The 27172-nt window shown below is 40.3% G+C and overlaps 1 protein-coding gene, 1 long non-coding RNA gene and 1 pseudogene across 14 annotated transcripts in view; 1 reads left to right on the top strand and 2 right to left on the bottom strand.

Annotated features, from left to right (window-relative positions):
* Window positions 1-27172, top strand: part of LOC144324750 (KRAB domain-containing protein 5-like) — a 167336-nt gene that overhangs the window by 64579 nt on the left and 75585 nt on the right. For 5 of the 13 annotated variants that reach the window (XR_013390213.1, XR_013390214.1, XM_077916107.1 and 2 more), the window contains one exon: window positions 24570-24714. The exons of 3 other annotated variants lie outside the window; for them this stretch is intronic. Coding sequence is in view for 4 of the 10 variants with exons in the window: in XM_077916107.1 (XP_077772233.1) it covers window positions 24713-24714 (2 nt within the window). In the remaining 6 variants the exon portion in view is untranslated. 5 more of the 13 variants (XR_013390223.1, XM_077916141.1, XM_077916097.1 and 2 more) reach the window with 4 other exon arrangements.
* On the bottom strand, window positions 163-15229 carry LOC144280478 (uncharacterized). Its single transcript, XR_013348881.1, has 4 exons — window positions 15025-15229; window positions 14771-14839; window positions 9464-9568; window positions 163-1665 (listed from the first exon to the last, which is right to left on the bottom strand). It is a non-coding gene; the product is annotated as an uncharacterized LOC144280478 (long non-coding RNA).
* Window positions 21164-22583, bottom strand: LOC144310360 (uncharacterized; annotated as a pseudogene).

The raw sequence follows: 27172 nt of genomic DNA, 5'->3' as shown, positions 1-27172 counted from the left end.
CTCTCTCTCTCTCATACATAAATAAATCTTTAACCAAAAAAAGAAAGAAATTCTGATTCAGCTGGTCCAGGGTAGGGCCCATGAATTTATATTTTCTCCTGTTGCAACTCTGAAACATTTTATTTTCAGCTTAAAGTATGATTAACCAGAAAAATTATATACACAAAAGCTATACAAAAGATTTTTTTCATATACACAAAAGCTATACAAATGATTTTTACTAAGGGAGTAGACCTAATGAACTTGTACACATCTTCAGATGGTTCTGACACACATATTGTAGTATGTTATTTGTTCCCAGTATAGACTTCCCTGAGAGATTATGTCCTCAGTTGTCCCTTGTTAGCCTGAGAGGGGACTAGAGACAACCATAGTATCTGAACGAGACTATTTGGAAAAAACATTCATTTATTTATGAGATAAATGTCTCTGGAACAAATTGGTGGTTGCCAGAATGGAGTAGAGTGGGAGGATAGCAAAATGGGTGAAGGGAGTAGGAAGTGCAGCCTTCCAGTCACAGAATGAAAAAGTCATGAAGGTGAAAGGTAGAGCATAAGGAATAGAAGCAATGATTTTGTGATAGTGTTGTAAGATGGCAGATAATATTTACACTTAATGCTGAGCATAGGATAACATACAGACTTGTACAGTCACTATGTTGTGCACCTGAAACTAATGTAACATTGTGTGTTGACTATACTACAGTAAAACAGGTAAATGTTTCTAGAGCATCTAGTATGTACTCAGATGTATGGTAGGGTGCATATACTGTGGGGTTTTGTGCTAGGAACTTCACATTTTGTGAGCCAATTGGAAAATACTCTGGGAGTTGGTTATTATGTGTATATATCTTTCCCAAGGGGTTATAGATGCTAGTCCTTGTAATTCCAGGAACAAAGGGTTCTCTGTGTTTCTTTGCTTACCTTACTGATTTTAAGAATAATCCTGCATGAGAGAGCAACTAAGTGAGAAGAGAAGGATAGAATAGAGAAAGGCCTTTCTGTCTATAAAGAAAAAAAGATAGAAAGGAGAGAATAGCCATTTTGACAGACTCGGGTAGATTATTCACTTGGATTCATTCATGTATTTTGTTTTCACCATGAAGGACAATCAGTACACTCCCCAGAAATGGAAGGTAGAATGCTGCAAGTTTCTCATGAGGCACACATTTTAACAAGGAAGATAGAAATTGGCTTGCCAAATTGAAGTCCTCTCTCTGAGTGCAGGTGTCCAGAAATAGTGATTATCAGCCCTGGACCAGGCTGGATTGCCTGGTCCAGGGCTGATAGGATTGCCCTGAACTCTGCTGTTCTCTCAGTTGTTCTGGAGACAGAGTAGTGGGAGGGAGTGGGAGATGGGTCAGGGTGGTGCCACTGCCTGGTCTTGGAATTTTTCCAGAGGAAACGTGATCTGACAGTTTTCTGTTAAACCCTGCAGACTCAGACAGACTGTCTCTATTATAACCAAACATTGCCACTACAGGTGAAATGATAATTTGCAGTTTTGAAGGAAGGCGGGGTCATAGAAACACAAACCCATATCTCAGGGTCCAGCTGCCTTCCTGTCACACATGCAATCTTCACACTTGGAACCTTCACACTCAGTCCACCGTCCTGGTAGCAAAAAAGCATTGTGTATTTTCTGTTTCTGTGTGAGGGGCACAGTCTGTAAGGGAAGGAGGCAGATCAACAGTCAGCAAGTGATCATGCAAGTAAATGCAATTCTGGGGACAACTCCCAGTTTGAAAGCTACACAGGAATGAGGAAAACCCCTGAGGCATGAGCTGAGTAGTAGAAATGTAGCTTTTGACACTACACCAATCCCTGATGGCTCTCAGTGTAACTTTCTGTACTCCTTACTGGCAGTGTTTGTTGGTATTTAATCCAAGTAATAATGAAATCTGATTTTTAAGATACTCAAGGATTACAGGGTGCCTGCATGGCTCCATCAGTTAAGTGCCTGCCTTCAGCTCAGGTCGTGAACCCAGGGTCCTGAAATCGAGCCCCATGCTGGGCTCCCTGCTCAGCGGGGAGTCTGCTTCTTCCTCTCCCTGCTGCTCCCCCTTGCTTGTGCTCTCTGTCAACTAAATAAATAAAGTCTTTTTAAAAATAAGATGCTTAAGGATTACAGTCCTTAAATCAATCTCTTCAGTTTATCTAGACTAACTTTTCAGGATTACTGGAGGGTGCTGGCAATGCATCCATGTTTGTAATAATGCGTAAGGTAGATCTCTTGGAATCACATAATCTTATACAAGAACAGTCTCTGAATAACAGTTTCTAAGAATATATATATTTTTTTCTAACTGGGTTATGATGTACGTAAAGAAGATAGTGATTCTGTCTATACTGGAACATCTGTTTTCTGATGATTGTGGAGAGCCTGTTGAAGTGAGGAAGTAAAGAGTATTTTAAGACGCTCTGTATTGTGTGTTTTATAGAGCAGCTGTCAGCCTTAAATGCATTTTATGACATTTTCTCTGGTTTAAAAATATTTTAGTATCAAGCCTAAGCTCAACATGCATTTCTCCACAACTTTCTGCCATGCAGAAGATTTCACACATCTCATTTTATTTTTAATAGTTTCCTTTTACTCAGGTGTGAACATACAAATTGATCTGAAAATAGCAAACATTCATTTCTACACAATATTGTATCAAAGATTAAAGTTTCATAGTTAGGGTATCATGACAACTGTTCCATAATGTGACATTGCTGTTCACTTACTGTTATATCTGACATTACACTTTGACACTGGCATACAAGCGAAGGAGTCTTGTCTAATAGTTGAGTCATTCTGTTTTCATTAAATCCAAGTTGGTCATACGGAAGATTCTTTTTCCTATTATACTCAGTAGTTCACCTAACAACATAATAAGAACCCCAAATCTTTTTTCATAGTTGATACTGAACTGTAGAATATTGCGACAAAAAAAAGAAACTTGTAAAAACTAAAATTATTGGGAAAAAAACCTGTCAGCCTAATTAAACTGTCAAGATATAGGAAACAAAACCCAGGTGTTATAATTTTATTAGTATAGCAGAGTAGCTAAAAGCACCATCTTTGCTACAACCCCAACACTCTGCCCCAAGCAGTGTGTGCATTTTCACATTTGGTTAAACATTCTATGCCTACTTCGTTTTCCTCTGCAAATAAAAACTATGTATGGAGGCACCTGGTGGTTCAGTCTGTTAGGCATATGCCTTTGTCTCAGGTCATGATCCTGGGGTCCTAGGAACGAGCCCTACAGCAGGGAGCCTGCTTCTCCCTGTTCCTCTGCCTGCTGCTTTCCCTGCCTATGCTTGTTCTATCTAAATTTAAAAATCTTTAAAAAGGGCACCTGGGTGGCTCAGGTTGAGCATCTGCCTTCTGCTCAGCTTGTGATCCCGGGTTCCTGGGATGGAGTCCCGCATCGTGCTCCCTGCAGGGAGTCTACTTCTCCCTCTGCCTATGTCTCTGTCTCTCGTGAATAAATAAATAGAATCTTTTGAAAAATGAAAATTAAAAAATAAAAATATTTTTAAAAACTCTACATATGAGCCCTTATTAAAGAGTTAAGATTTTAAAAATTAACGCATGTACAGTGATTCATACAAATTGTATATAAGGGCAGCCCCGGTGGCTCAGCGGTTTACTGCCACCTTCAGCCCAGGGCGTGATCCTGAAGACCTGGGATCGAGTTCCACATCCGGCTCCCTGCATGGAGCCTGCTTCTCCCTCTGCCTGTGTCTCTGCCTCTCTTCTCTCTCTGTGGGTCTCTCATGAATAAATAAATAAAATCTTAAAAAAAAAAGAAATTGTTATGTAAAACCTAGTATGGTTAAACATATTAAACATTCAAAATAACAGACCTTGACCTACTAATATTAACATGTCATTTTAAGACTTTGTTTATTTAGAGAAAGAGAGAGAACACAAGTGAGTAGGGGGAGGGGCAGAGGGAGAAAACCTCAAGGCAGCTCAGCACTGAGCATAGAGCCCAATGCAAAGCTCGATCTCACAACCCTGAGGTCATGAGCTGAGCCAAAATCAAAAGTCAGACACTTAACCAACTGAGCCATCCAGGCGCCCCTGATATGTTTACATAAATACATACATATGACATGTTTACATAGGTACACAACTATATATATGTGTATATATATATGATCTTTATTTATAAAATCATATATAGAGCATCTATATCTATAAAATGTTATATATAGGATCTATATATGACCCTCTGCCATAATGAGGTTGGAGACTTTGGAGCTGAGAATACTTATAAAAATATTTTTCTCAGTTGCTAATTACCAATACAAGTTTCTATTATGAGGTCATATACCTGCAAGCAGACTATTAAGTGTGTTCAAAAGAGAGTGTTTCTAACATCCCTGGAGAACAAAAATGCTGCCATATGGAGGAAAGCAGACCATGCTAAAGTCTGACACGGGCATGAAGCTTGCATGTTTCATTGGATTCTATGTTTCTCTGAGAAATTCCTCTAGTGGAACTACAGTTCCTTCCAAATCTTCAGACCACTGAGTTGTGCCATAATTCATAAGCAGAGAAAAGAAATCAGACAAATGACTTGGTAGATTCAGTGATAACAATTAAGATGAAATGACAATTTCTGTTACGCTAATTTGTGCAACTAATGAAAATCAGTTTGTAAAGTTAATAAGGACATTTGGTGGCTTTGGGAAGGTGACAACAGTCAAATGTGGATTTGTTCATTTGAAATCTGAAAGGACCAAGGGATCAATGATCCCAGGATTAATAGTATTTCTAAACAGAACAATATCTATGAAGACTGGGATTGTTATAAAAGAGCCTCTCACCAAAAAAAAGTTTCGGGAAAAGAAGGTTTAATATTCTTTTAAATGACAGAATCTGTTTATTAAACCACCACAATTGCCAAGGCATGGATTAGACCTATAATGAGAACAACTTATATTCTATATATTCACAAAGGGACCACATCTAACCCTTACAGGTACAAACACAAACTGGAATTAACACTCAGACATTCAAATACACAATCACATATACTCACACACTTAGTCCCACATTCTGCCCATGCAGAAACACCTACCACATATGACTCCCTTGCAACATACAGACTCATGAAACACATGATAACAGAAGCTCACACAGTCACACTTGGATTCATAAAATCTCAGCAAGTCACAAGAGTCACTGTATCTTCATGAAGTGTTTTTATATGGAAAAAATAGGATTAATTACGGTCCTCTGGGTATCTAAAAACAAAAGCTCTTTCCACTTTTTACACTCCTTTCAACACAGCAAAACAAGAACCATATTCATAATATGTGCCACTGAAAGAGTAAGGAGCACTGCCACCTTTGGTCGAGGTGCTTGGCATGAAGACAAGTAGTGACACAGTTGGATAAGAAATAGGGCACAGAGATAAATGGAGCTGCAGAGAGTCCAAGGGCTTGGAGTAACAGAGCCACAGGGGAAGAAAGGACAGAACCTATGTTAGTTTCCTAGGGTTTCTATAACAAATTACCACAACTGTGTAGCTTAACCAACCAAAAAATTAGTGTCTCACTGTTCTGGAGGTTCTTAGATGTCTGAAGTCAAGCTGTTAGCAGGGCCATACTTTATCTCAAGAATGGAGTCTTCCCTCTTTCTAACTTCTGGAAACTGTCAGCTATGCTTGGCCTTCCTCACCTAGTAGATGCATCACTCAGCCTCTGCCTTCATCATCACACACTGTTCTGTGTGTGTCTAAACTTCCCTCATCTCATTAAAATAGCAGTCATTGAATTCAGGTTTACCCAAATCCAGTATGAGCTCATATCAACCTAATTACATCTGCAAATCCCCAATAAGGTTACAATTACAGTACTGTGAATTAGGACTTGACCATATTTATTTGAGGCACACTGTGTAACCCACAACAGGGCTAAAGGGCACTAGGCAGTTTAAGCGTCCCTAAGGGATTAAAGTACACTACAGGTTTTAAGGTTGAGGGTGGATTTATGCAGAGACATTAAGGATATGAGCCTTATGTGTGTTGAGGGAATGAGGGTGATGGAAATCATAGGAAGGAAGGGGATAATGGATGAGGAATTAGTTGGCAAAAGGCAGTTTAAAGGCAAGGTTTCATCAAAGGCATGCAAACCTTATTGCCTATGAAGGATTAAAGAACATAGGGGTAAAAGAGGGATAGTTGCTTGTGAGTGCAGTCCTGGGGGTATTCAGTGCTCTAACTAGGAATGAATAGTGGGAAGAAAAGATGGGAGCATAGGTAGTTAATGAAGTTGGAGGGGGATCACTGGAGCTGGGAAAACAGTGAGCATCAGTAGGCTTAAGGGCTGATGAGAAAGTATCAGGGAGTGTAGGGTTGGGGGTAATGCATGCAAGGTCATGAGGAAACTAAGGACTCCTGATAAATGGTGGTTTTGACATTGAGGACAGTGGACATAAAAGACACAAAAAATGGGCTGAAGTTATTAGAATGGGGTGGGGAAGTTAAATGACAACGGAGGAGGTGCAGATAATGGAGGATGGACGTTCTGTGGGCAGTGGAAGCAAGGTTGGACTAAGGATTGTAGAATCAGGCAAAAAGGCTTGATAGTTTATACAGGTCTAAAGTGGAGAAGATGAACATAGAAGAGCATGAGGAATTGTAGAAGGATCATTTGGAGAGAGAGTGTTAGGGATCATGGATATTTACAGCTATAGGGGTGGAAAGATTGAGGTCACAATGGGGGACAAAAATGGAGGGAGGGGAGCAATAATACATCTGGGAGTGATGAAGTTGCAGGGATTCAGTTGGAGGTCATTCATTCTTCTACTCATTGATTCCCTGATCTGCCTTTGATTCACAATTGTCAGCAGTTTCTAATTTCAGCCCATGAGATAATAACCTTACTTATATAAAATACCCAGTAAGCTTTTCTCTTTTTTCTGTTTTCCTTTTTTTTTTAAAAAAAAGATTGTATTTATTTATTCATGAGAGACAGGAAGAGAGAGGCAGAGGCAGAGACATAGGCACAGGAAGAAGCAGGCTTCCCATAGGGAGCCTGATGCAGGACTCGATCCCAGGACCCCAGGATCACGACCTTAGCCAAAGGCAGATGCTCAACCACTGAGCCACCCAGGTGCCCCACCTAGTAAGCTTTTCAGTGGAATATACAGTAAAAGACCACAGGTAAAATTTTGAGTCCACAATGAAAGTCAATATTTTCTCTTTTCTTTGGGGATACCACGTACAAGGTGTGACCATTGAGGGGGTCACGTGGCAACCATAAAAGGAGATGGATTCTATCAAAAATCTGAATGGTCCTGGAAGTAGATTCCCCACCATAAGCTGCAGAGAAAGCCCAATACCTCATGAAACCTTGATTTTGACCTTGTAGGATCCTAAAAAGAAAACCCAGTCAAGCCCACTGAAATTCAAACATAAAATTCAGAGTATTCTTTTTTAACTCCTAAATGTGTGGAAAGTGGTTATAGTAGAGATAACAACAACTAACATAGGGCATATCTTTAATTGTAAAATAAAAATTGTACAGTTTAAACATTTAAAATATTTAAATAATAAAAATCCCCATTAATTGCCCGCATTCAGTAATAGTTTGATCTTCAGACGTAACAGCTCATCAGTTTGATGTGTATCCTCTTGTGCAATCAGAGCAAATAGGAAGTTTCACTTGAAATTGTGTACTTGGTTTGCACTTGGTTCAGTGTTTACATAATTTACATAAATCGGCCCTTCAGATTTTCCTCAGAGCCTCTAATCCCCCCTTCCTTTCTCTCCCCCAGTCTGTTCTCTGTAGATGTGCCATCACATCCAACATTATTTTTAAGATTGCTGATAATGAAGAAGAGACAGAAATTCTACTCCCAGGGAGGCAAAACCAGCATCCACATCCTCCTGGAAAAAAATGAACATGTAGTATCCAATTCCTAGAGCTTTAGACAGATTAACTCACATTATATATGTATGATTCCCCATACTGTGTCCAGGACCTAGTGCATACTCATATATACCTAGAGCATGTAGTAGATACTCAATAAGCATTCCTTTATGAATGAGTACATACTATTTACCCCTTGCTCTCACCACTGCCTTACCTAGTCCTTTCTGAACTTGCAGGGAATGGACAGAATGTGGTCTTTCTGGAAGCTGTTAATAGTCTTCATTGGCAACAGAAGACGTACTTGTGTTGAGATAGAATGGTTTGGTTTTCAGGTGTGCTCTTCTGTACTCTCTAGCTCAGGGCAACTGGAATTGAAGTCTGGGGACAGCAACCTCAATGGTTGTTAAAAGTACATATTAATGGGCTTCATGCATTCATTCACTCAGATACCTGACTGTGGGTGCTTAGAGTCTGTTTTTAATGGAAACCTTAAAATGGTTTGTATATACGTGAAATTTTGACAAGCAATGTTTAGAAAAGTTAGTCTTGGGTTTGGCTTCACATTGGGATCCCCTGTGTAGTTTTTAGAAGTACCAGTTCCAGTGTCCCAACTCCAAAGATTCTTGTACTTGGTCGTTGATAGGCCTAGTATTAATTAGGTCTTAATGAAGAAGCCCAACTCATTCCACTGTGACACCAGTGTAGACACTGAAGCTTTCAAGTACATATCTTATCCTTCTTTTTTTCTTTTTGTTTTTTAAGATTTATTCATTTATGTTAGGGTGGGAGGGCAGAGAGAGTTGTAAGCAGACTCTATAATGAGTGTGGAGTCCAACGGGGAGACTGATCCCAGACCCTAAGATCAAAACCTGAGCTGAAACCAAGGGTTGGATGCCCAACTGTTTGCACCATCCAGGCATCCCCTCAAGTACATTTCTGAGGATGGAGCATAGGGTCTAGTCACTGGGAAGGACTGCTCTGCATAATATTGATAGGGGAGAGTCCGTGTACACCACATTCCTGATTTTATACCAGACTGTGTGTGTCTCCAGGAGAAGTACACCTCCAAATAAGACATAAGTTAATTACATTGGGGTCTCCTCTTAGAAACTCCCAATGTGTATAGATTTTTCACATGTTTCCACAAGCAATGGAATAGCAATCAGATGGCATACACCCTCACTGGCCAAGGGGAGGCTTTTGGATTTCACTGTGAATGCCATAGAAGAAACTGAAACAATGCACCTGGGTGGATCGGAGGTTGAGTGTCTGCCTTTGGCTCAGGTTGTGATCCTGGGGTCCTGGAGCCCTCCTCCCCCCCCACAGGGAGCCTCCTTCTCCCTCTCCCTATGTCTCTGTCTTTCTCTCATGAATAAATAAATCTTAAAAAAAAAAAAAAAAAAAAACTGGAACAGAAGGTAAGTCCTTATAGGATGGAGGAGCATGTGAAGAGTGAGACAGGAGAGGTACCTAGGCTTCCAGAATCATTCCATTCGAGAAGAGCTTCCCAAACCACAAATTAAGGTCATGTTTTCTCCATTGACCATTGGCCCTCACTTGTGTCATCTGCTTCATGGACTGCCACTTACCTGGGTGTGTGACTATTGTCTCCTTTCTCTTCATGTGCCAGGGCTCTTTAGTTTTCCAAAGAACTACCAGATGCAGTCTACATACAGTCTAGAGACAGCAAAGCCCTGTTTATAAGAAAAAGAAACGACTCAATGGAGAATGTAAAATTTCAAATCCAGCACCATACTTGGTAGAGAAGAGAGCACATTACAGAAGGATATAGGGATCCCTGGGTGGCGCAGCAGTTTGGTGCCTGCCTTTGGCCCAGGGCATGATCCTGGAGACCCGGGATCGAATCCCACATCGGGCTCCCGGTGCATGGAGCCTGCTTCTCCCTCTGCCTGTGTCTCTGCCTCTCTCTCTCTCTCTCTCTGTATCTGTCATAAATAGATAAAATATATATAAAAAAAAAGAAGGATATAAAAAATTATTCCTTCAAACACTATTTTCTGATGGCCTCTTGAGAATACTTAGGAAGCATTTTCAATGTTCAGCTCCCTAATTCCACTTCCAAGTACTACTGAATAAAAAATAAGGAATAGATATCTGATTTTAAGATGTAACAATATTCTATGCCATTCAGTTTCTAGAATTACCACAAATGTAGAGTGAAAGTTGCAGATAACATCAGGGAAGGGGAAGGTTAAAGCCAAGATAAAATATCATAAATCCTTCCTTGCACCAACAAACACCTGATGATTTCCTGAATGATGTCATTTGTGCTGAGTTACACTATAGACTTTTAAGACAGGTCAACATGTGTAATTATGTCCTTGTTTCCTTTTGCTAAAAATAAAGAACATATCTGTGACATTGTGCAGAATAAAATGGAAACTTACAGGTCTAGGGCTAATTTATAATCTTTATTTGCAAAAGCCAGGTTCTCCAGTAAACAAAGGTCATACCCTTCATTTTCTGGGGGAATCTGGCAGAGAGACTCTGAACAAAGTGAAAAAAGTTAATATCAGCTCTAATGAGAAAAATTGCAATTATTGGCCTGAAGCACATCGGACTCATCATTGTTGGCTATTACTTTTTTAATTTTTATTTATTTTTTTAAAAGATTTTATTTACTTATTCATAGAGACAGAGAGAGAGAGGCAGAGACACAGGCAGAGGGAGAAGCAGGCTCCATGCAGAGAGCCCGACGTGGGACTCGATCCATTGTCTCCAGGATCACGCCCTGGGCTGCAGGCGGCGCTAAACCGCTGCACCACCAGGGCCACCCCTATTACTTTTTGTAAAAAGCAAATCATATGATTGCAATTGTGAGATTATAGAAGTTATGAAATTTCACAGATTGCTCCCATGTCCTGTAATTTTTAATGTATTCCAAGTAGTTAGTCTTTCTCTGAAGCAGTCTAGTCAGCAAGGCTCTTTTTCAGAACATTGACTTATTCTGGGCCTTAAGCCATCTAGTTTGTTCATGTTCATCTAGTTTCTATAGACTCAAGCCACATCCAGAAAGAACCTACATATTATATATTCTCCTTCTTCACTTGGGTCCTGAAACCCGACCCATCTCCAGTGAGAATCATGTGTATCAACACATCCCCAGGTTGATCTATTACAGAGGGACTGTTTTCAAAAGTTGCAGGTTATGAATTCATGGTAGGAATTCTTCATGCTGCGTAGAAAGCCTAGTTGGAGAGAATAAACAGCCCCAGGGATAGAAAGAGGAGTATCTTAAAGGGCTGACATTGACTGTCATTAAAATGATAAACAGTAGTCCAAAACATTTGCTAGGCAGGACCACCAGAGGTAGAGAAGTAAATGCGTGCAAATTCTAAATACATGGCATTTGGATAAGAAATGAGGACACAGCCCTGAGCCAAGTCAAGATTTATCTGAGAAGCAGCCATTTCGTCCTCTCTTTCTGCTTTGATTGTTTTCTTGGGTGATATTATGTAGAGAAATCACACCTGTAAGCCCTTAGTGGCCTCAGTATGGCCTCTTCACCTGTGATCATCAGCGTAGTGGCAGAAGGATCTTGAAATATATAAAAGACCACATTCTCTCTTAATTTTTCATAGAGAAGATCCAGAAAAAATAGAGCTCCTACATGGACACTTGCATGTGAGGTTTCTTCTTTGTTTTAAATGTCCTCCCCTCCCACAGACCGCCACAAATCCTGCCACAGGATGAGGAACTTTGGCTGCACTGACCTGCCCCAGACCGAACAGTCTTGATAGCTTCTCTTCAACTGAAACCTGGGCTCAGCCTTCACAAATAAATCTTTTAATCCTTGTGCTTCACTCCGGCCTACCTGAGAATCCCCTAGAGCACATATTTAAAGCAGCACTGATGCTATTACCCTGACCCATAGACAGACTCTACAGAGGGCCCGGTGATGGTGGTTCTTAAAACTCACCCTGAGATCCTTACTGTAACCCCAGGCTGAGAAGCAATGATGTGCTTTCAAATTTTAATGTGCATAGAAATCATCTTTGTGTTCCAGGTCCCATTGAAGAAATGGTGATTCTGCAGGCTTGAAATGGAGCCTGTGAACTAGCATCTTTCACGAGTTCTTTGTTAGTGCTGATGCTGCTCCTGGAGACCCACATTTAGTGGCACTAACTAGAGAATACAGGCACAACACACCTGAGCCCCCCCACACCCACCATCTTATGTCAACCCTGGTTAGTGCCCAGAAAAGAGTTTACTTTTCTTTGTTGTAGTTTACTGTGGGTTCCTAGCAAAGATCATTATCACCATCCTGAAGGGCCACATGCTTTCACAGCATTTTAAAGTTTGCAGAAAGAAGGCTGGTGAATGCACTAATGTCTAAGCAAGTCTCTATTTGGAAACAATGTGTATACACTGATTACTGCAACATTTCTTGAACACTAATTTTGTGTTTCCAGGGAAGTTATGGTGCACCCTGTTGGCAACTTCACATATATAATGCGATTTCATCCCTGTAATACCCTGTGAGTTGGGCACTGTGTCCTATAATAACCCAAGATATTGGTACTGGGCCCCACCTATGTGCTTCATCTTGTTTTCCTGTTTTTAAAAAAACTGTATAAGAGTTAAATATCCATGAACAGAAAAATACAGAAAGGAAAAACAGATAGTAGTTCTGAGAGTTTTCATTGTTGTGTTTACATTTTTTTAACTAGATAAATATCTGAGTTTATAAGTAAAAGCCAGTTTTCCTGTACTTTGTACATGCTCATTAGCAATATATGATCATTTTAATTCCTCCATATTGGTGTTACTAATTTTTTTCCCTTAAATTCAGTCATTCTAGCAAATAGGAAGTATCATCTCCCTGTAGTTCCCTGCTTTTTAGGAGTGGTTAAGGAAAATATGATATTTATTTATTTACTTTATGATATAAATTATATATCATAGAATATATTATGTATCATAAATATATAATATATATAATATAGTATCTATCTATATAAAATTTAGCCTTTAGTCCATTTGGGACACATATGTGACCCTGAAGGATGTTATGCTAAGTGGAATATGACACACAAAATGGCAAATATTGCATTATCTCAGTTATGTCTGGAATCTAGTGAAGTTGAACTCCTACAAGCAAAGTAGAATTGTGATTGCCAGGAGGTTGAGAATGAAATAGGAGATGTTGGTCAAGTTGTACAAAATTTCTTTCCTGCAGAATGAATAAATTCTGGAGATCCAAAGTACAGCATGGTGACTACAGATAATTATATATTATTATACTTAATATTTGCTGAAAAAGTGGAGGATTTAATGATAAAAACAAAAATGAAGATGCTGGGCAGCCCCTGTGGCACAGTGGTTTAGCGCTGCCTGCAGCCTGGGGTGTGATCCTGGAGACCCGGGATCGAGTCCCGCATCGGGCTTCCTGCATGGAGCCTGCTTCTCCCTCTGCCTGTGTCTCTGCCTCTCTCTTCGCTCTCTCTGAATGAATGAATAAATAAATCTTTAAAAAAAAAAAAAAGGAAGATGCTAAAATGTTTAGTCCTTTGCTCCCATATATCTGCTTCTGGGTTTTGGAAATTGTGAGCTCTAGCCCTGGAGAGATGAAAGGACCAGCCACTCAGAATGGGATCTCAAAAGAAAAAAAAAGGGATCTCCAGTCTGTCCTGAGAAGGAAGGAAATCCCAGAGCCAGGCCAGACCTGGACACTGCCTCAGAAGAGGGTGGATCTGGTTTGGGCTGGCTATAGGCTGATCTCCATGACTCTGGGGGTAATTCCAGCTCTGTCATTCCTAAGCCCATCCAAAGAAATTCAACACCCAGAGTTCATCTTAATTTATCTAGTTTTTTTCCTGTTTATTTCATAAAATAAAATAGAAAGCAACTTAATATAAACACTTAGAATATCCTGGGACAATTATATTAGAAAACGTTATTCTTAACACAGATGTAAAATAAATGCTACTAATGCTATTAAAAACTCTGGTTAAAAAAAAAAAAAAAAAAAAAACAACTCTGATCAGTGGAATGAACCATCAGGGATGATACCAGAACTCACGCCACAACACAGGCAAGAGACTGGCCCAACTGAAGCAAAGGACCACCTCTTCTTTTTATTTATTTTTTATTATTTTTTTTATTTTTTTATTTTTTTAAAGATTTTATTTTATTTATTCATGATAGTAACAGAGAGAGAGAGAGGGGCAGAGACACAGGCAGAGAGAGAAGCAGGCTCCATGCATCGGAAGCCCGACGTGGGATTCGATCCCGGGTCTCCAGGATCGCGCCCTGGGCCAAAGGCAGGCGCCAAACCGCTGCGCCACCCAGGGATCCCCTTTTTTTAATTTTTTATTTACGATAGTCACAGAGAGAGAGAGAGAGGCAGAGACATAGGCAGAGGGAGAAGCAGGCTCCATGCACCGGGAGCCCGACGTGGGATTCGATCCCGGGTCTCCAGGATCGCGCCCTGAGCCAAAGGCAGGCGCTAAACCGCTGCGCCACCCAGGGATCCCAGACCACCTCTTCTTTATGTTGACTCCACAATCCTGAATTCAACAATGTACCAATTTGCCCTAGCCTAAAAATTCCTGCAAAGGTAAGGATCATGACTCTTCATCCGCTTTTCTAATGACCAGATGCCATGGAAACCATCAGTTTCTGTTTCTTTACATTTCTACAACTGCCTAGTGTTCTTTACCATACCACAAGGAAAGTCCCCTGTATACCACCTCTCCTCACATTGACTCCACAATCCTGAATTCACAGCATACCCATTTCCTAGTCTAAAAGTTCTTGGTACGGATCATGCTTCTGTTTTTCTAATGACCAGATGCCACAGAAAACAATCAGTTTTTATCTGTTTGCATCTCCACACTTACTCAGTGTTCTTTAACCAAAGAAGGGACTCCCACCTGGGTACCACAGAGAAGATTCCATCTATGGAGGGAGAAGACGACCCTGGATGACTCACTCCTCTTTCTCTGAAATGGAAGCAAATTCAGATTCTGGTGCCGGCCTAATGCTCTATACAGGACATCCCCAAATATTCCAAAGAGTCCCTGGTGTTGGAGAGAATATCCCCGGTGAGACTGACTTAATGCCCTTCGTAGGGATCCAGAGAACAGAAACCTTAGGCTGAGTCTGTGCCACCTGGTAGAGCACAGACCTGTCTTGATGGAGCAGTATCCTCTGATGCACGTGTAATGTATCCTGTCTCTAAGCAGAGCTCTCAGAAGTAAGAAACCTTACTTCAGTTAACTCAGGTAATAGCTAGCTATAGTCCTGGTCATGATTTTTGATATTTTGTGAGGTCTTAACCCTGCATTGTTAAAGGATCTTCTCCCCTCCTGAAGTTGCATTAAGGCAGGACCTACTGTGGCACATAGGCTTGTTGCCACATAGACATTCTGCTTGTTGCCACATAGACATTCTGCTCTGACCATCAGGAGTGCCATTTCTTGAAGGAACATCAAACTTGTTAACCATTTTTGTGGAACTGTCTTCATAACTCCATGCCCAGATAAATGTTTGGCTAATGTAATATCTCATATTGAAAGATACACATTCAAAGATATTTTGAGTATCTCTACATTCTTTCAGGAGGCAGTTTCATTCCTTTTTTTTTTTTTTTTAATGACAGTTTCATTCCTGATTGGACTGACCTTATGTACTGGGACCATTAACACAAGATAACTATGTGCATAATTATATAATAACTATAAATGGATTCATACTATGGCTGTAATTTGTCTTCATTACTAGAGTGGATGATCTTATTGACTATTTCACCTATAATGTGACTAGCTTATAATTGTATGTAACACTGTAAGGCATGAATATATAGACTGACATGGAAAAAAAACGACTGCATTCCTCTCATAAGATGAAGTTTTGTAATTCTTCCAGGATACACAGACGGAACTGAATACAATGGTCATCACTCAGCATAATAAAGTGTATGGCTGTTGGGAAACATTCATTGATTAAGACAGAGTTGTTCATTTCCCCCCACGTGGTCTAATAAAAAGGTGAGAAATTACAATGATGGCAGAGAGGGCATGAAAAGTTACAAAGGTGCTCCTGAGGACAAGAAGGTTTATTATTTTGTTCTCTCAGGGAAGGATCTAGGTGAGATACTGTTCCTGTGAAGGTGTTGGCACCTAGACTTGTGCACTCACCAAATGACAACCATAATGAGTCCTAAAAACAAAACATTGGAGGTACATCTGTATGCTGCATAGACTAAGTCTATGTGTTCCTCATGAGATATAGCAGAACATTATCCAAAGCCTATAATGTTTGCTATGTGTTTTTTTTGTTGTTCTTCTTGTAACACAAATACATAGGAACTCTGATATTGACCAGCTCATGTAGAATCTAGCATAGGACATAGAAGGGGCCCATAGAATGTGGAACTCTAACATAATCCCTCCTGGAGATCTGGGACTGATGGTGGCCTGGAAGACACTCAAGGGGGCCAGAGTTGCCAATGGAGACACCACTGGGCATTGTGAAACTAGAAAATACATCTGCATCCAAAATAATGGAGTAAACATTTCAAATCAAAAGCTGCCAAGATGTTAGGGGTTGCACTAGAAGAAATGACCAACAATTGGGAATATTCAGATGACTGAGAAAAAATTCTCAAACTCTCCTTGCTTCCACTGGGGTAAAGGAAAATGATGATGTAAGAGGTAGAAGTCCTGCAGGTTTCCAGGGAAAATATGGACCAGAAGCCAGAAGATCATTCCCACTATCAAATACTCCATTGCCATTTTCCAGGGTTCAAGATTTAGGTTCAGAAAGAGAAATCAGGGACACCTTGGTGGCTCAGTGGTTGAGCATCTGCCGTCGGGTCAGGGCATGGTCCCAGAGTCCCAGTATTGAGCCCCACATTGGGCTCTGCACAGGGATCCTGCTTCTCCCTCTGCCTATGTCTCTGCCTTTCTCTGTGCCTCTCATGAATGAATAAATAAATATATACAACTCTAAGAAAAAGAAGAAGAGAAATCAGCATGGAAACATGAGTTCTAGACTACTATTTTCTTGAAAAATGAAATATAAAATATTAACCAAAGTGTAAAGTCATTCTATAGTATTTACAATGTATGGTCCTCTGTTACTATTGCTTTATTCAAATGATTTTAATGTACATAATTGTATACTTTTGGACTGGTATCATTACTTTTTTTTTTACTGTTGTTAGATAATAGAATACTTGGACTGCTGCTGGTTTTAGCACAAAACTCCTAACACTTTTGTAAATTCCTAAATGATAACAGCACTAGGAGCATCTCTTATCTAATGCAAGTGACTCAGAGTGCATTCCTGGGTGGGGACTGGCCACCAGAAAGACCAAGTTATGATCAGAAGCTTGGAATGATGAGCTTCATCTCCCCACCCTCCTTACTCCAGAGAAGGGTGAAGGGCTGCAAATGGAGTTAATGACTGGTCTTGGCTACATGAAGAAGGTTCCATTAAATCCCAATAGCATGGAGTTTGAAGAGCTCCCAGGCTGGTGAACATATCCACACAGGGTGGGTGATTCACACTAATTCCACAGGGCACAAAAGCTTTTGAGCATGAGATACTCCCAGAAATCATGCTATGTATCTCTTCACCTGGCTATTCATCTATATCCTTTATCATGTCCTTTAATAAGTACTTCCCTGAGGTTTGCAAGCCTTTCTACCAAATTAATTGAACAGAGAGACCTTATTGGAACTTCTGTACCCATTCACAAATATAGGTAATAGCCTGAGCTTTTAGGTAAAAATGTGTGTTGGGGTGGGGGCAGTCTTGAGGGACTGAGCTCTTACCTGTGGGACTTGACAATATATCTTGGTAAATAGTGTTCAAATTTTGTTAAATTGCAGGATATCCAAATGGTATTGGCAATGTGATAATTGGCGGGAAAGCACTATTACCACATATTTGTGACGAGAAGTGTTAGAAATTAACTGCTCTGTGTATGTAGTAAGAGGAATACAGAGCAGAGAAACACATTAGGGAAGAACTGATTTTTCCCTTTATAGAAAAGAAACAATACTTTTTTTTCCCTTACAAATGACAAAAATAGTTTAGTTTTTAAGAAAGGTTTAGTGATTATTGAAATGTTTGTAGAGTCAATATTTGAACCTATGTACCTAAAGCAATAGGAGGAATTCAAATGCCCTTCCAGAAAAAGACATGTCCATGGATTCTCTCCTTTGTTAGACAATTCTTCATTCAGAAGACTTCACACAGAAAAGTTTCCATAGTCTGAGACTTCAGAGTGTAAATTCCAGCCCTGGATACACACACACAGCAGCGGTGGGTATTTAACTGACTACTGAGGACTAGGTACACAGGACATTTTCGGGGTTAAAGAACAGGAGAAACCATCCCACACATGAGCCAAATTTCACTTCTGGCGAACACGGACCACAGTCCAACTAAAACAATTCATGATCACCTGTGTATCTGATTGCATTTTCATGGGCTAATGTCCTTATCGAAAATGACAACCCTAACAATACCCCCAGACTGTCACTCAAAGCAGGTTGCCAAAACAGGCCCTACTGGCATCATCATACAGAGTAGCAGAGTCAAGTTCAGCACCCTGTAGCCATCCCAAATGGACTGCCATTCACAATACAAATAATTCAGCTGCTAGATCAGGGGAAGCATGGGACAATAGGATGCATTTTGGAAAATCAGTTGGTGTTCAGTTATGACTATACCAAAGTGAAGGTGATTTTCTATTGTAATATTGCATGGCCACAATACACTTTAGAGTCAGGAGAAGCACAGATTACATGTCTGTGTCAGAGATGAATCTTCCCCTTAAAAATTTAAAATTCATCACAATCTGGCAAATTTAAATGCTTGCTGCATTCTGTAGATGAGTCTCTGAATGAATCCAGAGACAAAGGACATTAGCTCCTCTTAATAGAGTGGCACAGTCATCTTTAGCAAAACACGGCCACCCCACCGTGGTTCCCATTCATAATACAAATAATTCAGCGGGTCCATCAGGGGAAGCATAGAATCACCACTTAGCATTCTCAGCACTTGGTGGTTTTTTTTTTCTTTTGTATTTTTTAGATTTTTAAATTTTATTAATTCATGAGAGACACAGAGAGAGAGAGAGAGAGAGAGGCAGAGACACAGGCAGAGGGAGAAGCAGGCTCCAAGCAGGGAGCCTGACATGGGATTCAATCCCGGGTCTCCAGGGTCACACCCTGGGCTGAAGGTGGCACTAAACCACTGAGCCACTCGAGCTGCCCCATTCTCAGCACTTGGAATTTAGCCAGGCTAACTCCAGGAAAACACAAAACATAAAATACAATCAACCATCTCCAGAGGGACACTTGAAGGGGTAAGATCACTCTAATTAGCACACTCCTTTACAGCTAAATTCCTTTAGGTGCTGCACCTTTCAACCCACTAGGATGGAAAATAAACCATCACTATAGGAAGAAAAGGGATGGAGATGCACCTTCCAACCATCTGGTGGGAGTCATGTTAACACATATGGATTACCTATTTGCAAGTGTCTAAATAAATAGAAAATTCTACTGAAGGGTGATTTAATGCTCAAGTGGCCTAAATGAAGACTGCCTGAAAGACTTAATTTGTGTACTTACATATGCTCCTCAAGAGAGAGCGATCTATTCAACTAAACAAACTGAATGGGCTACATATTTTGACTGCTACTTAGAAAATTTAAAGCAAACACAAGATAATATCTATGCAGGAAACAAAAAGGGACCTTCTGAAATAGTGGCAAAAAGTGAGCTCAACAATATCAACTCCTGGACATGTACCTCCTACTGCTCCACCATCTTTTTATGCTTTCTATAGCATATCCGGAAATGAGGCATTAAAATCAAATCCTCTGTCTGAGAACAAGAATTCTTGTCCCTTCAAAGATCCTTCCAAAAAAAAAAAAAAAAAAAAAAAAAAAATCCTTCCAGCTGGAGTAGGAATGAAATCGACGTCAGACAGATTAAAAGGTGACAAACTTAATAGGTGTACATACAAGGAATCCATATGAATCCATACAGGAATTCCATAGATGTGGAAATTCCAAAGACTGTCAGGCAAGATGAGGAGCCAATGTCATGCTGAACTAAGGAAAAAGGACTGGGGGCCTGGAGCTTCAGAGGAAAGGAAAACATTTCACACGGCAATAAGAAGGGCACATATTTGGTAATGACATCTTTGTCCTGCCTTAGAGATGGGTCACTGAGATAAACTCTGTTAATAACTCTTATTCTGGGAAAGACCTCACCCCCCAATTTAGAATCTACGGTGTGTTTAAGGGACGGAGTAAAGGTTCTCTCAAGCCTGCAGGATCCCAAGTACCCTCAACTCAAAATCCTCACAAGGCCAATGTGGCACATTCGGGAAGTGGTGGTGGGGGCAGCATAGAGACTGTCCTGCACTCCTGCAATTCCCCCATCTGAAACTTCAAGAGTCTCACATGTTAGAAGTTGACCTGGTAGATTGTTTCATGCCATTGATCCAGTATTTTGCTCCTAACAATAGGTCAGTTTAATCAAACTCATTTCAACAGGGGAATGGGGTAAACTAGGTGATGAACCTTAAGGAGGGCACTAGATGTAATGAGTGCTGGGAGTTAGATGCAACTGATGAATCCCTAAACTCTATCCCATGAGCGAATAAAACACTATTTGTTAAGTAACTTGAATAAATTTGAAAGAAGAAGAGGCGACGATGCAGGTGTATTTTTAAGTTAGCCCATTGATAGAATTAATGTTACTAAATGGGAATGGTTAGTAATTAGACCAAATGTTAAGGCAGTTTCTGAGGTCTAATGGTAGCCAGTTGAGCATATTTCTAGCTATTGGTCTTGAAGGATCTTCAGATAGAGTAAGGGCAAGTACAGGCAACCTCACAAATCTTCCTGGCTTCCAGTTGAAATTCCTTTGGTAATCTTTACATTGGCCGATAGAGCTCAGCACTAAGCTTGTCTATACATGAACTGTTATGATGATTTCTTTACATCCAATGATTTGCATATAGTTTTCAGAGAGCTTCAGGAAAAATCCTCTCCAGTATACCTTCCCTGATCAGAAGTCAGTGTTAGCGTTGCTTAAAGACCTGGCCACATTCTTAACCATTTTAAGGTTATTCTCTAATATGAAGTCTCTGATGTGGACTAAGTGGTGAGCAGTCCTTAAAAATTTTCTCAAATTTTAAACATTTTCAGGTTTGCTGCGTTATGAATTATGTGATAATGAGTAGGTATTGAAATATGATTAGAGGCCTTCCTGTATGTTTACACGGGTAAAGTTTTCTCACAAATGAATTCTCTGACGTTGAATAAGGCCTGAGATCTGGATAAAGGCCTTGTCACATTTTTCGCATTGGTAAGGTTTCTGTCCAGAATGAATTCTGTTGAGTAAGGGTTGAGCGACGGTTAAAGGCCTTCCCACATTCTTTACATTGGTAAGGTTTCTCTCCAGTACGAATTATGTAATGTATCATGAGGCCTGACCGCTGACTAAAGGCCTTACCACATTCTTGACATTGGTAAGGTTTTTCTCCAGTGTGAATTTTGTGATGTTGAATAAGGTTTGGGTACTGCCTAAAAGCCTTGCCATATTCTTTACACTTGTAAGGTTTCTCTCCTCTATGAGTTCTGTGATGTTGAGTCAAAGTTGAGTGCTCATTAAAGGCCTTGCCACACTCTGAACATTTGTAAGGTTTCTCTCCAGTATGAATCCTGTGATGTCCAATAAGAATTGAGTGGAATTTAAAGCCCCTGCCACAGTATTTACATTTGTAAGGTTTCTCTCCAGTGTAGATTCTCTGAAGTTCAGTAAGGCTTGAGTGATAGTTAAAGGGCTTGCCACATTCTTTTTGCAAATGTAACTGTCAAGTTTCTCTCCCGAATGGATTCACCTATGTCCATATAATAATCAGAGGTACTTCTACATTTTACCACATTCTTCACATTTGTAAGGTTTCTCTCTACCATGGATTTGCTGATGTTGAGGTAGCATTGAGGGCCCATCAAAGGCTTTGCCACATTCCTTGCAAATGTATCTTTTTCTTTTTAAAAGATCTTATTTATTTATTCATGAGAGACACAGATAGAGAAGCAGAGACACGGGCAGAGGGAGAAGCAGGCTCTATGCAAGGAACCCAACGTGGGACTGGATCCCAGGACCCAGGGATCACGCCCCAAGCCAAAGACAGACACACAACTGCTGAGCCACCCGGGTGTCCTGTATATTTAGTCTTGATGACTGGCTAAACGTGTTCGCTGGTTTATTACATCTGTATGTTTTTTTTTCCCCCACACATCAATTCTCTGATTACCACCAACACTGGGGGGTCTGGTTAAGAGCTTTCATGCTTTCATTATATTTATGAGGATTCCCTCCTATAGGGACACTCTTATGTACAATAAGTTTGGAGCTTTCAGAAAACACTTCTAATTTTTGGAAAGAAGCGTCTACACACAGCTTTGGCAGGAAGCTCTGGGTGCCATGTGAAGATATAGCTGAAAGATATCAAATAAGAGAAAAGCAAAATCATCCCATTTACTACTTTCAGATGAGTATAATGAAAACTCCTAAAATGCAAAATTAAAATTAGAGAACTTCAGCAAGATGGCTGAGAAGGAATCACCAGGACTTTATTCTTCCATGAACAAATGCACTTGCGTACAATGTAGTCACCACATGGCGTAATAGGTATTTCTATTGTCATGCTGTAGCATGCGTTACTTTCCTACACCTCAAAAAAATCAGGAAAAGTACCATTTCGGCTCACAATTGGCAGAGAGAAAGAAATTTAAACTTAAAATAGAAATCAACCAAATAGGTTGTAGTAAAAGCAGTAAAATATCTACGATAGGAAGAGTTGCTTGTAAGAAAAGATCAATAAAAATGACATACTTTTAACTGAATCAGGTAAGAATGAAAGAGAGAAAACCAACTAAAACCAGAAGAAATGAAAGCAGACACAGTATCAGTGATACCTTAGGAATAAAGTAATTATGAGAGGTGATGATGCATAATTACTATGCCAGTAAATAGGTATCAAAAAAGCATGTATAAATTTCAAAAAAGGTATAACCTACCTGACTCCACCATGGGGAAATATTAGAAAAAAACAATCTCAGCTGATCTACAACTACTGAGTAGCTTGAAAAAGCAATAAATAAAATAAAATAAAATAACACCCTAAGAAAGAAAAGCCCTGTGTCAGATGAATTCACCGGATAATTCAAACAAACATTTAATGAGAAAGTACTTCATGATCTCCTCCAACATTTCCAAGGAGTGAAGAGAAGTGAAACATCAAACACTCTCTGTGACATCAGCATTTATAGGTTATCACAGCCAGAGGAAGACACTACAAGCAAAGAAGATGACCAGGTACTACCTGCGACAAGGAGTCCTACAAAGTCCACAATTAATTAAACAACTCGAATCAAAAGAACATTTTACTATTTTACAACATGATCAAGTGGTAATTCTTCCTGATAATCAAGGATGTTTCAAGATATGGAAATCTATCAATTTCAGACTGCACATTAACAGAAAGAAGATCAAACATGACATAATCCTATTAATGCACACAGAACAAGAATCTGAGCATTTGGGACAGTGGTTCAAGATAAAAAACACTCAACAGTAGGAATAGAAGAAGACTACCCTCACCTGATAAAGGCCACATACATACCAAAAGGTGAAGTCTAACTTATTCAATAGTAAGTGACTGAACATTCTATTTGATCAGAAGCAAGGTAAAGAAGTGACTTTACCACTTCCATTCAACACAGCATTATATATTCTAGTCTGAAACAGTAGGTCAGAAAAAAATACATAAAGGGAATCCAATTGGTAAGGAAAAACTAGGGTGCCTCTGTGGCTCAGTGGTTGAGCATCTGCCTTTGGCTCAGGTCATGATCCCAGGGTCCTGGGGGTCTTTAAAAAAAATAATAAGGAAAGAAACTAAACCTTTCTCTGTTCCCAGATGACTTAATTTATAGAAAACCGTAAAGAACCTTATTTTTTTAATTTTATTTAGCTTTTCATTATTTTTATTCTTATTATATTTATTTATTTATTTATTTGAGAGAGACAATACATGAGTTTGGGGGGAAGGGAAAAGGGAGAGGGAGAAGCAGACTCCCCACTGAGCAGGGAGCCCACCACAGGCCCTGAGATCATGACCTGAGCTGAAGTCAGGTGCTTAACTGATTGAATCACCCAGGAACTGCTCCTACTTTAATTTTTATCCTGTTTTATATTTTGGTTATGTTATATTGTTTATTTCTGCTAATTTTCATCACTAGACTTCCACGGTGGGTCTAGATTTATTTGATTTTTTTTAATGTTATAAATGCTGGAGTTAAGAAAAAAGGTTTATTTCCTTTTTAAAAGATTTTATTTATTCACGAGAGGCACACAGAGAGAGGCAGAGACATAGGCAGAGGGAGAAGCAGGCTCCATGCGGGTAGCCCGATGTGAGACTCGATCCCAGGACTCCAGGATCACATCCCAAGGCGAAAGCAGACGCTCAACCATTGAGCCACCCAGGCGTCCCCCAACTGCCGCTTTAGAACACACAGGAGAGATGTCCAATGTTCAGAATTGACCTCCACAGCCAAGTACTAGACACAAGAATAAAAGGTGTAAATTGGAGTTTAAGTTATGGACAGTACTATTTTTTGCCCTCATTGTATAGAATTCCCATTCATCTACAGAAGCGATGATGTTACCTTAAGGAAGGGGAAGTTAAAGCTGAAAAGGAAGCAATGTGAAGACTTTTCTCCACTACTGTTGTGCCCAAGATTGCGAATCCGAGAAACCACCAAGGAGCCGACACCGATGCAAGAACACGAGGGTTTATTTACAAGTTTGAGCTTGGGTCCAAGTATACTCCATACAGCAGAGCAGGGGCTTGGACCCCGAGACTAAGAAGCACAGCACTGTTATAGGGGCCAGTGGCCAATGAGATTGTAACATACGTAGAAAGTTGCACAGTCATGTTGGTCTACACGCAGGTGGCCATTGAATTACGATTCACCTTATAGTGACCATTTGAACTAGCCTATTATTCTGGTTAGAACTTGCTGCAGTTTTGGGGGGCAAAAGAGGGGTTTTCATTCCTTGGCTGGTTAAAGGTCAGAGGTCCCTCATTCCTAATTAGGTGTGCTGGTTTCTGATAAGGGTGTGCTTAATAGCTAAGCTAGGGTGAGGGAGTGCCTTAAACAATAGGCAGGTCGTGTGGGGGGGTTTTACATGAGATGGGTGTAGCACAAAATGGAGTTAGTCCTGCTCTGCTTGTCCAGGGGTAGGGGATTTTTGTTAGATTTCCTGGATCCCACATTCCCCCCTTTTTCAGAGGATCCTTTGCAGGACCCAATCATGGGTCCTGGGCCCCTGTTGACAAAGGCAATGGTCTTAATTTTTCTAGGCCTCCACAGGCGTGAGTTGCCCAGGGTGGTTTCCCTTTTTCCCAGGACAAACACCTCAATCCTCCTTTGGGATTACAGCCATCTCTGCTAGAGGGCACCTGACCTGTCCTGGCCACAGTGCGTCTAACGCAAGGGCATACATTGGGACAGCTGTGAGATTCACACCAGCCCAGAGCCACATGGGCTCAGATGTTTTGCTACAATTCCTTGGGTGGCCAGGATGGTAGGTCTGGTCATGAAGCAGTCACGCAGCGTTGGTCAAAGTACTTTAAACTCTCTGGGCCTGGGCTTTTCAAGATATTAAACAAGGAGGACAAACCTTGTGGCCTAAAGCACTTCATGCTCTGAAATTCTGGTTCTCTTAGGCTTAACACATGTTCTGGGCTCCACTCACCACTGAGCTTCACAAAAGTGCTGAGAGTGAAGTCATGGTGATGCCAGGCAGGCTGGTCCTAGATGCAGAGATGTGATCACGCTGAGTGTGTGGGACCATGGTTGACACAGGCATCCAGGGACACACCTCACCCAGAATCATCGAGGATCCAACTGTCCCGTGGATGTTGTCTGTCTATCTGTGGACTTTGCACAGTGTATGTGTGGCTCTTACTGAATTCTCAATTAGCATTTACAGAGTAACACTTTCCTTCTCCCTCTCCTGCTCAGTGCTGGGGAAAAGGAGATACAATTTTTTTTTTTTATTTATTACATCCATAGGAAGGTTGGCAAAAACTCGCATGCATCATTAGAACCAAATCAATTATGTAATCAGAGGTTGTGGAGCATAGTGTGTGGTGGCCAAAGAGATTCCTATCTTACATGTCAGTAAGAAAAACCCACTAACTCTTGGGAGCTCCATAATCGACATTTCTATTCAACTCAGTTTGTGTCATTCCTTCCAACCAACTTTACAATGTCCTAAACACACCCGTTTTTTTTTTTTTAATCTGTCTTCCTGGGAAAAGTCAAAATTTAGGTCAACTTCAGAACTCAACAAGTAATATTTATAAGATTCATAAGGTTAGCAATACACTCGCCAACTGCAAATACACTTCCAAAGAAGGAAAACTTTAGAGTCAAAGATTGTGGTAACGTGGGTCAGAAGTAAACTGAAGCTAAGAGAACAATGAAAGAGAACATATAGAACATTCAATATAAATCTAACAGTATTCATGTCTCTTTTACAAATTAACATTTCAGGTCACAACAGTGCTGTTTAAGAATGTAAGCAAGTCTATCCCACTTTGGGGGTGAAATTTGAACACAAAATTTGAAAGTGTATATTCTTATCTTTCTGAAGCTCAGAGGACTTATTAAAAGTCCATGGCTTGAGGTCTCTTGCCAACTTTGGAAAATCCTCAGCCAATGTCTCTTCAAATATTGCTTCTGCCCTATTCTCTCTCCTCATCTTCCAGGACTCCATTTAGGGATCCTTAGAACTTCTTATGGCGTCCCTGGGGCCACTTGATCCCATGACGCTATAAAAAATTCTGTTCAGCTTCCCATGTGACTCCTCCAGAATGTGCAGACAATACCCACAATGAAGCAGCCCCCAATTCCAGATTCACATTGTGAAGTTTCTAGCTCCTCCAGAGCCTGGCGTCTTAATTCTTATTGCCTCATGAATTCTCCAAAGTCTTCAAGCAAATGGCTAAGAATGGTTTATTCAGCTTTTCTACTTGAATACAGGAGGATGCTAAATTACCCAGTCCATCATGACTACACTAAGTATTTCATAGTCCTACAAGAAAGCATTACCACTGCTTTTTATAGTTAAGGCCTATTTGCCTTTATCTGCATACCTACTACTTTTATGTTTTTGGTTTTTTTTACTCTTCTTGCAAGTCTGACTTTCCATTCTGGAACAAACTCC

The sequence above is a fragment of the Canis aureus genome, chromosome 1 (genome assembly GCF_053574225.1).
Source record: "Canis aureus isolate CA01 chromosome 1, VMU_Caureus_v.1.0, whole genome shotgun sequence".
NCBI lineage: Eukaryota > Metazoa > Chordata > Mammalia > Carnivora > Canidae > Canis > Canis aureus.
Note: the sequence above shows the minus strand (reverse complement) of the source record. Positions and strands in the feature narration are given on the sequence as shown.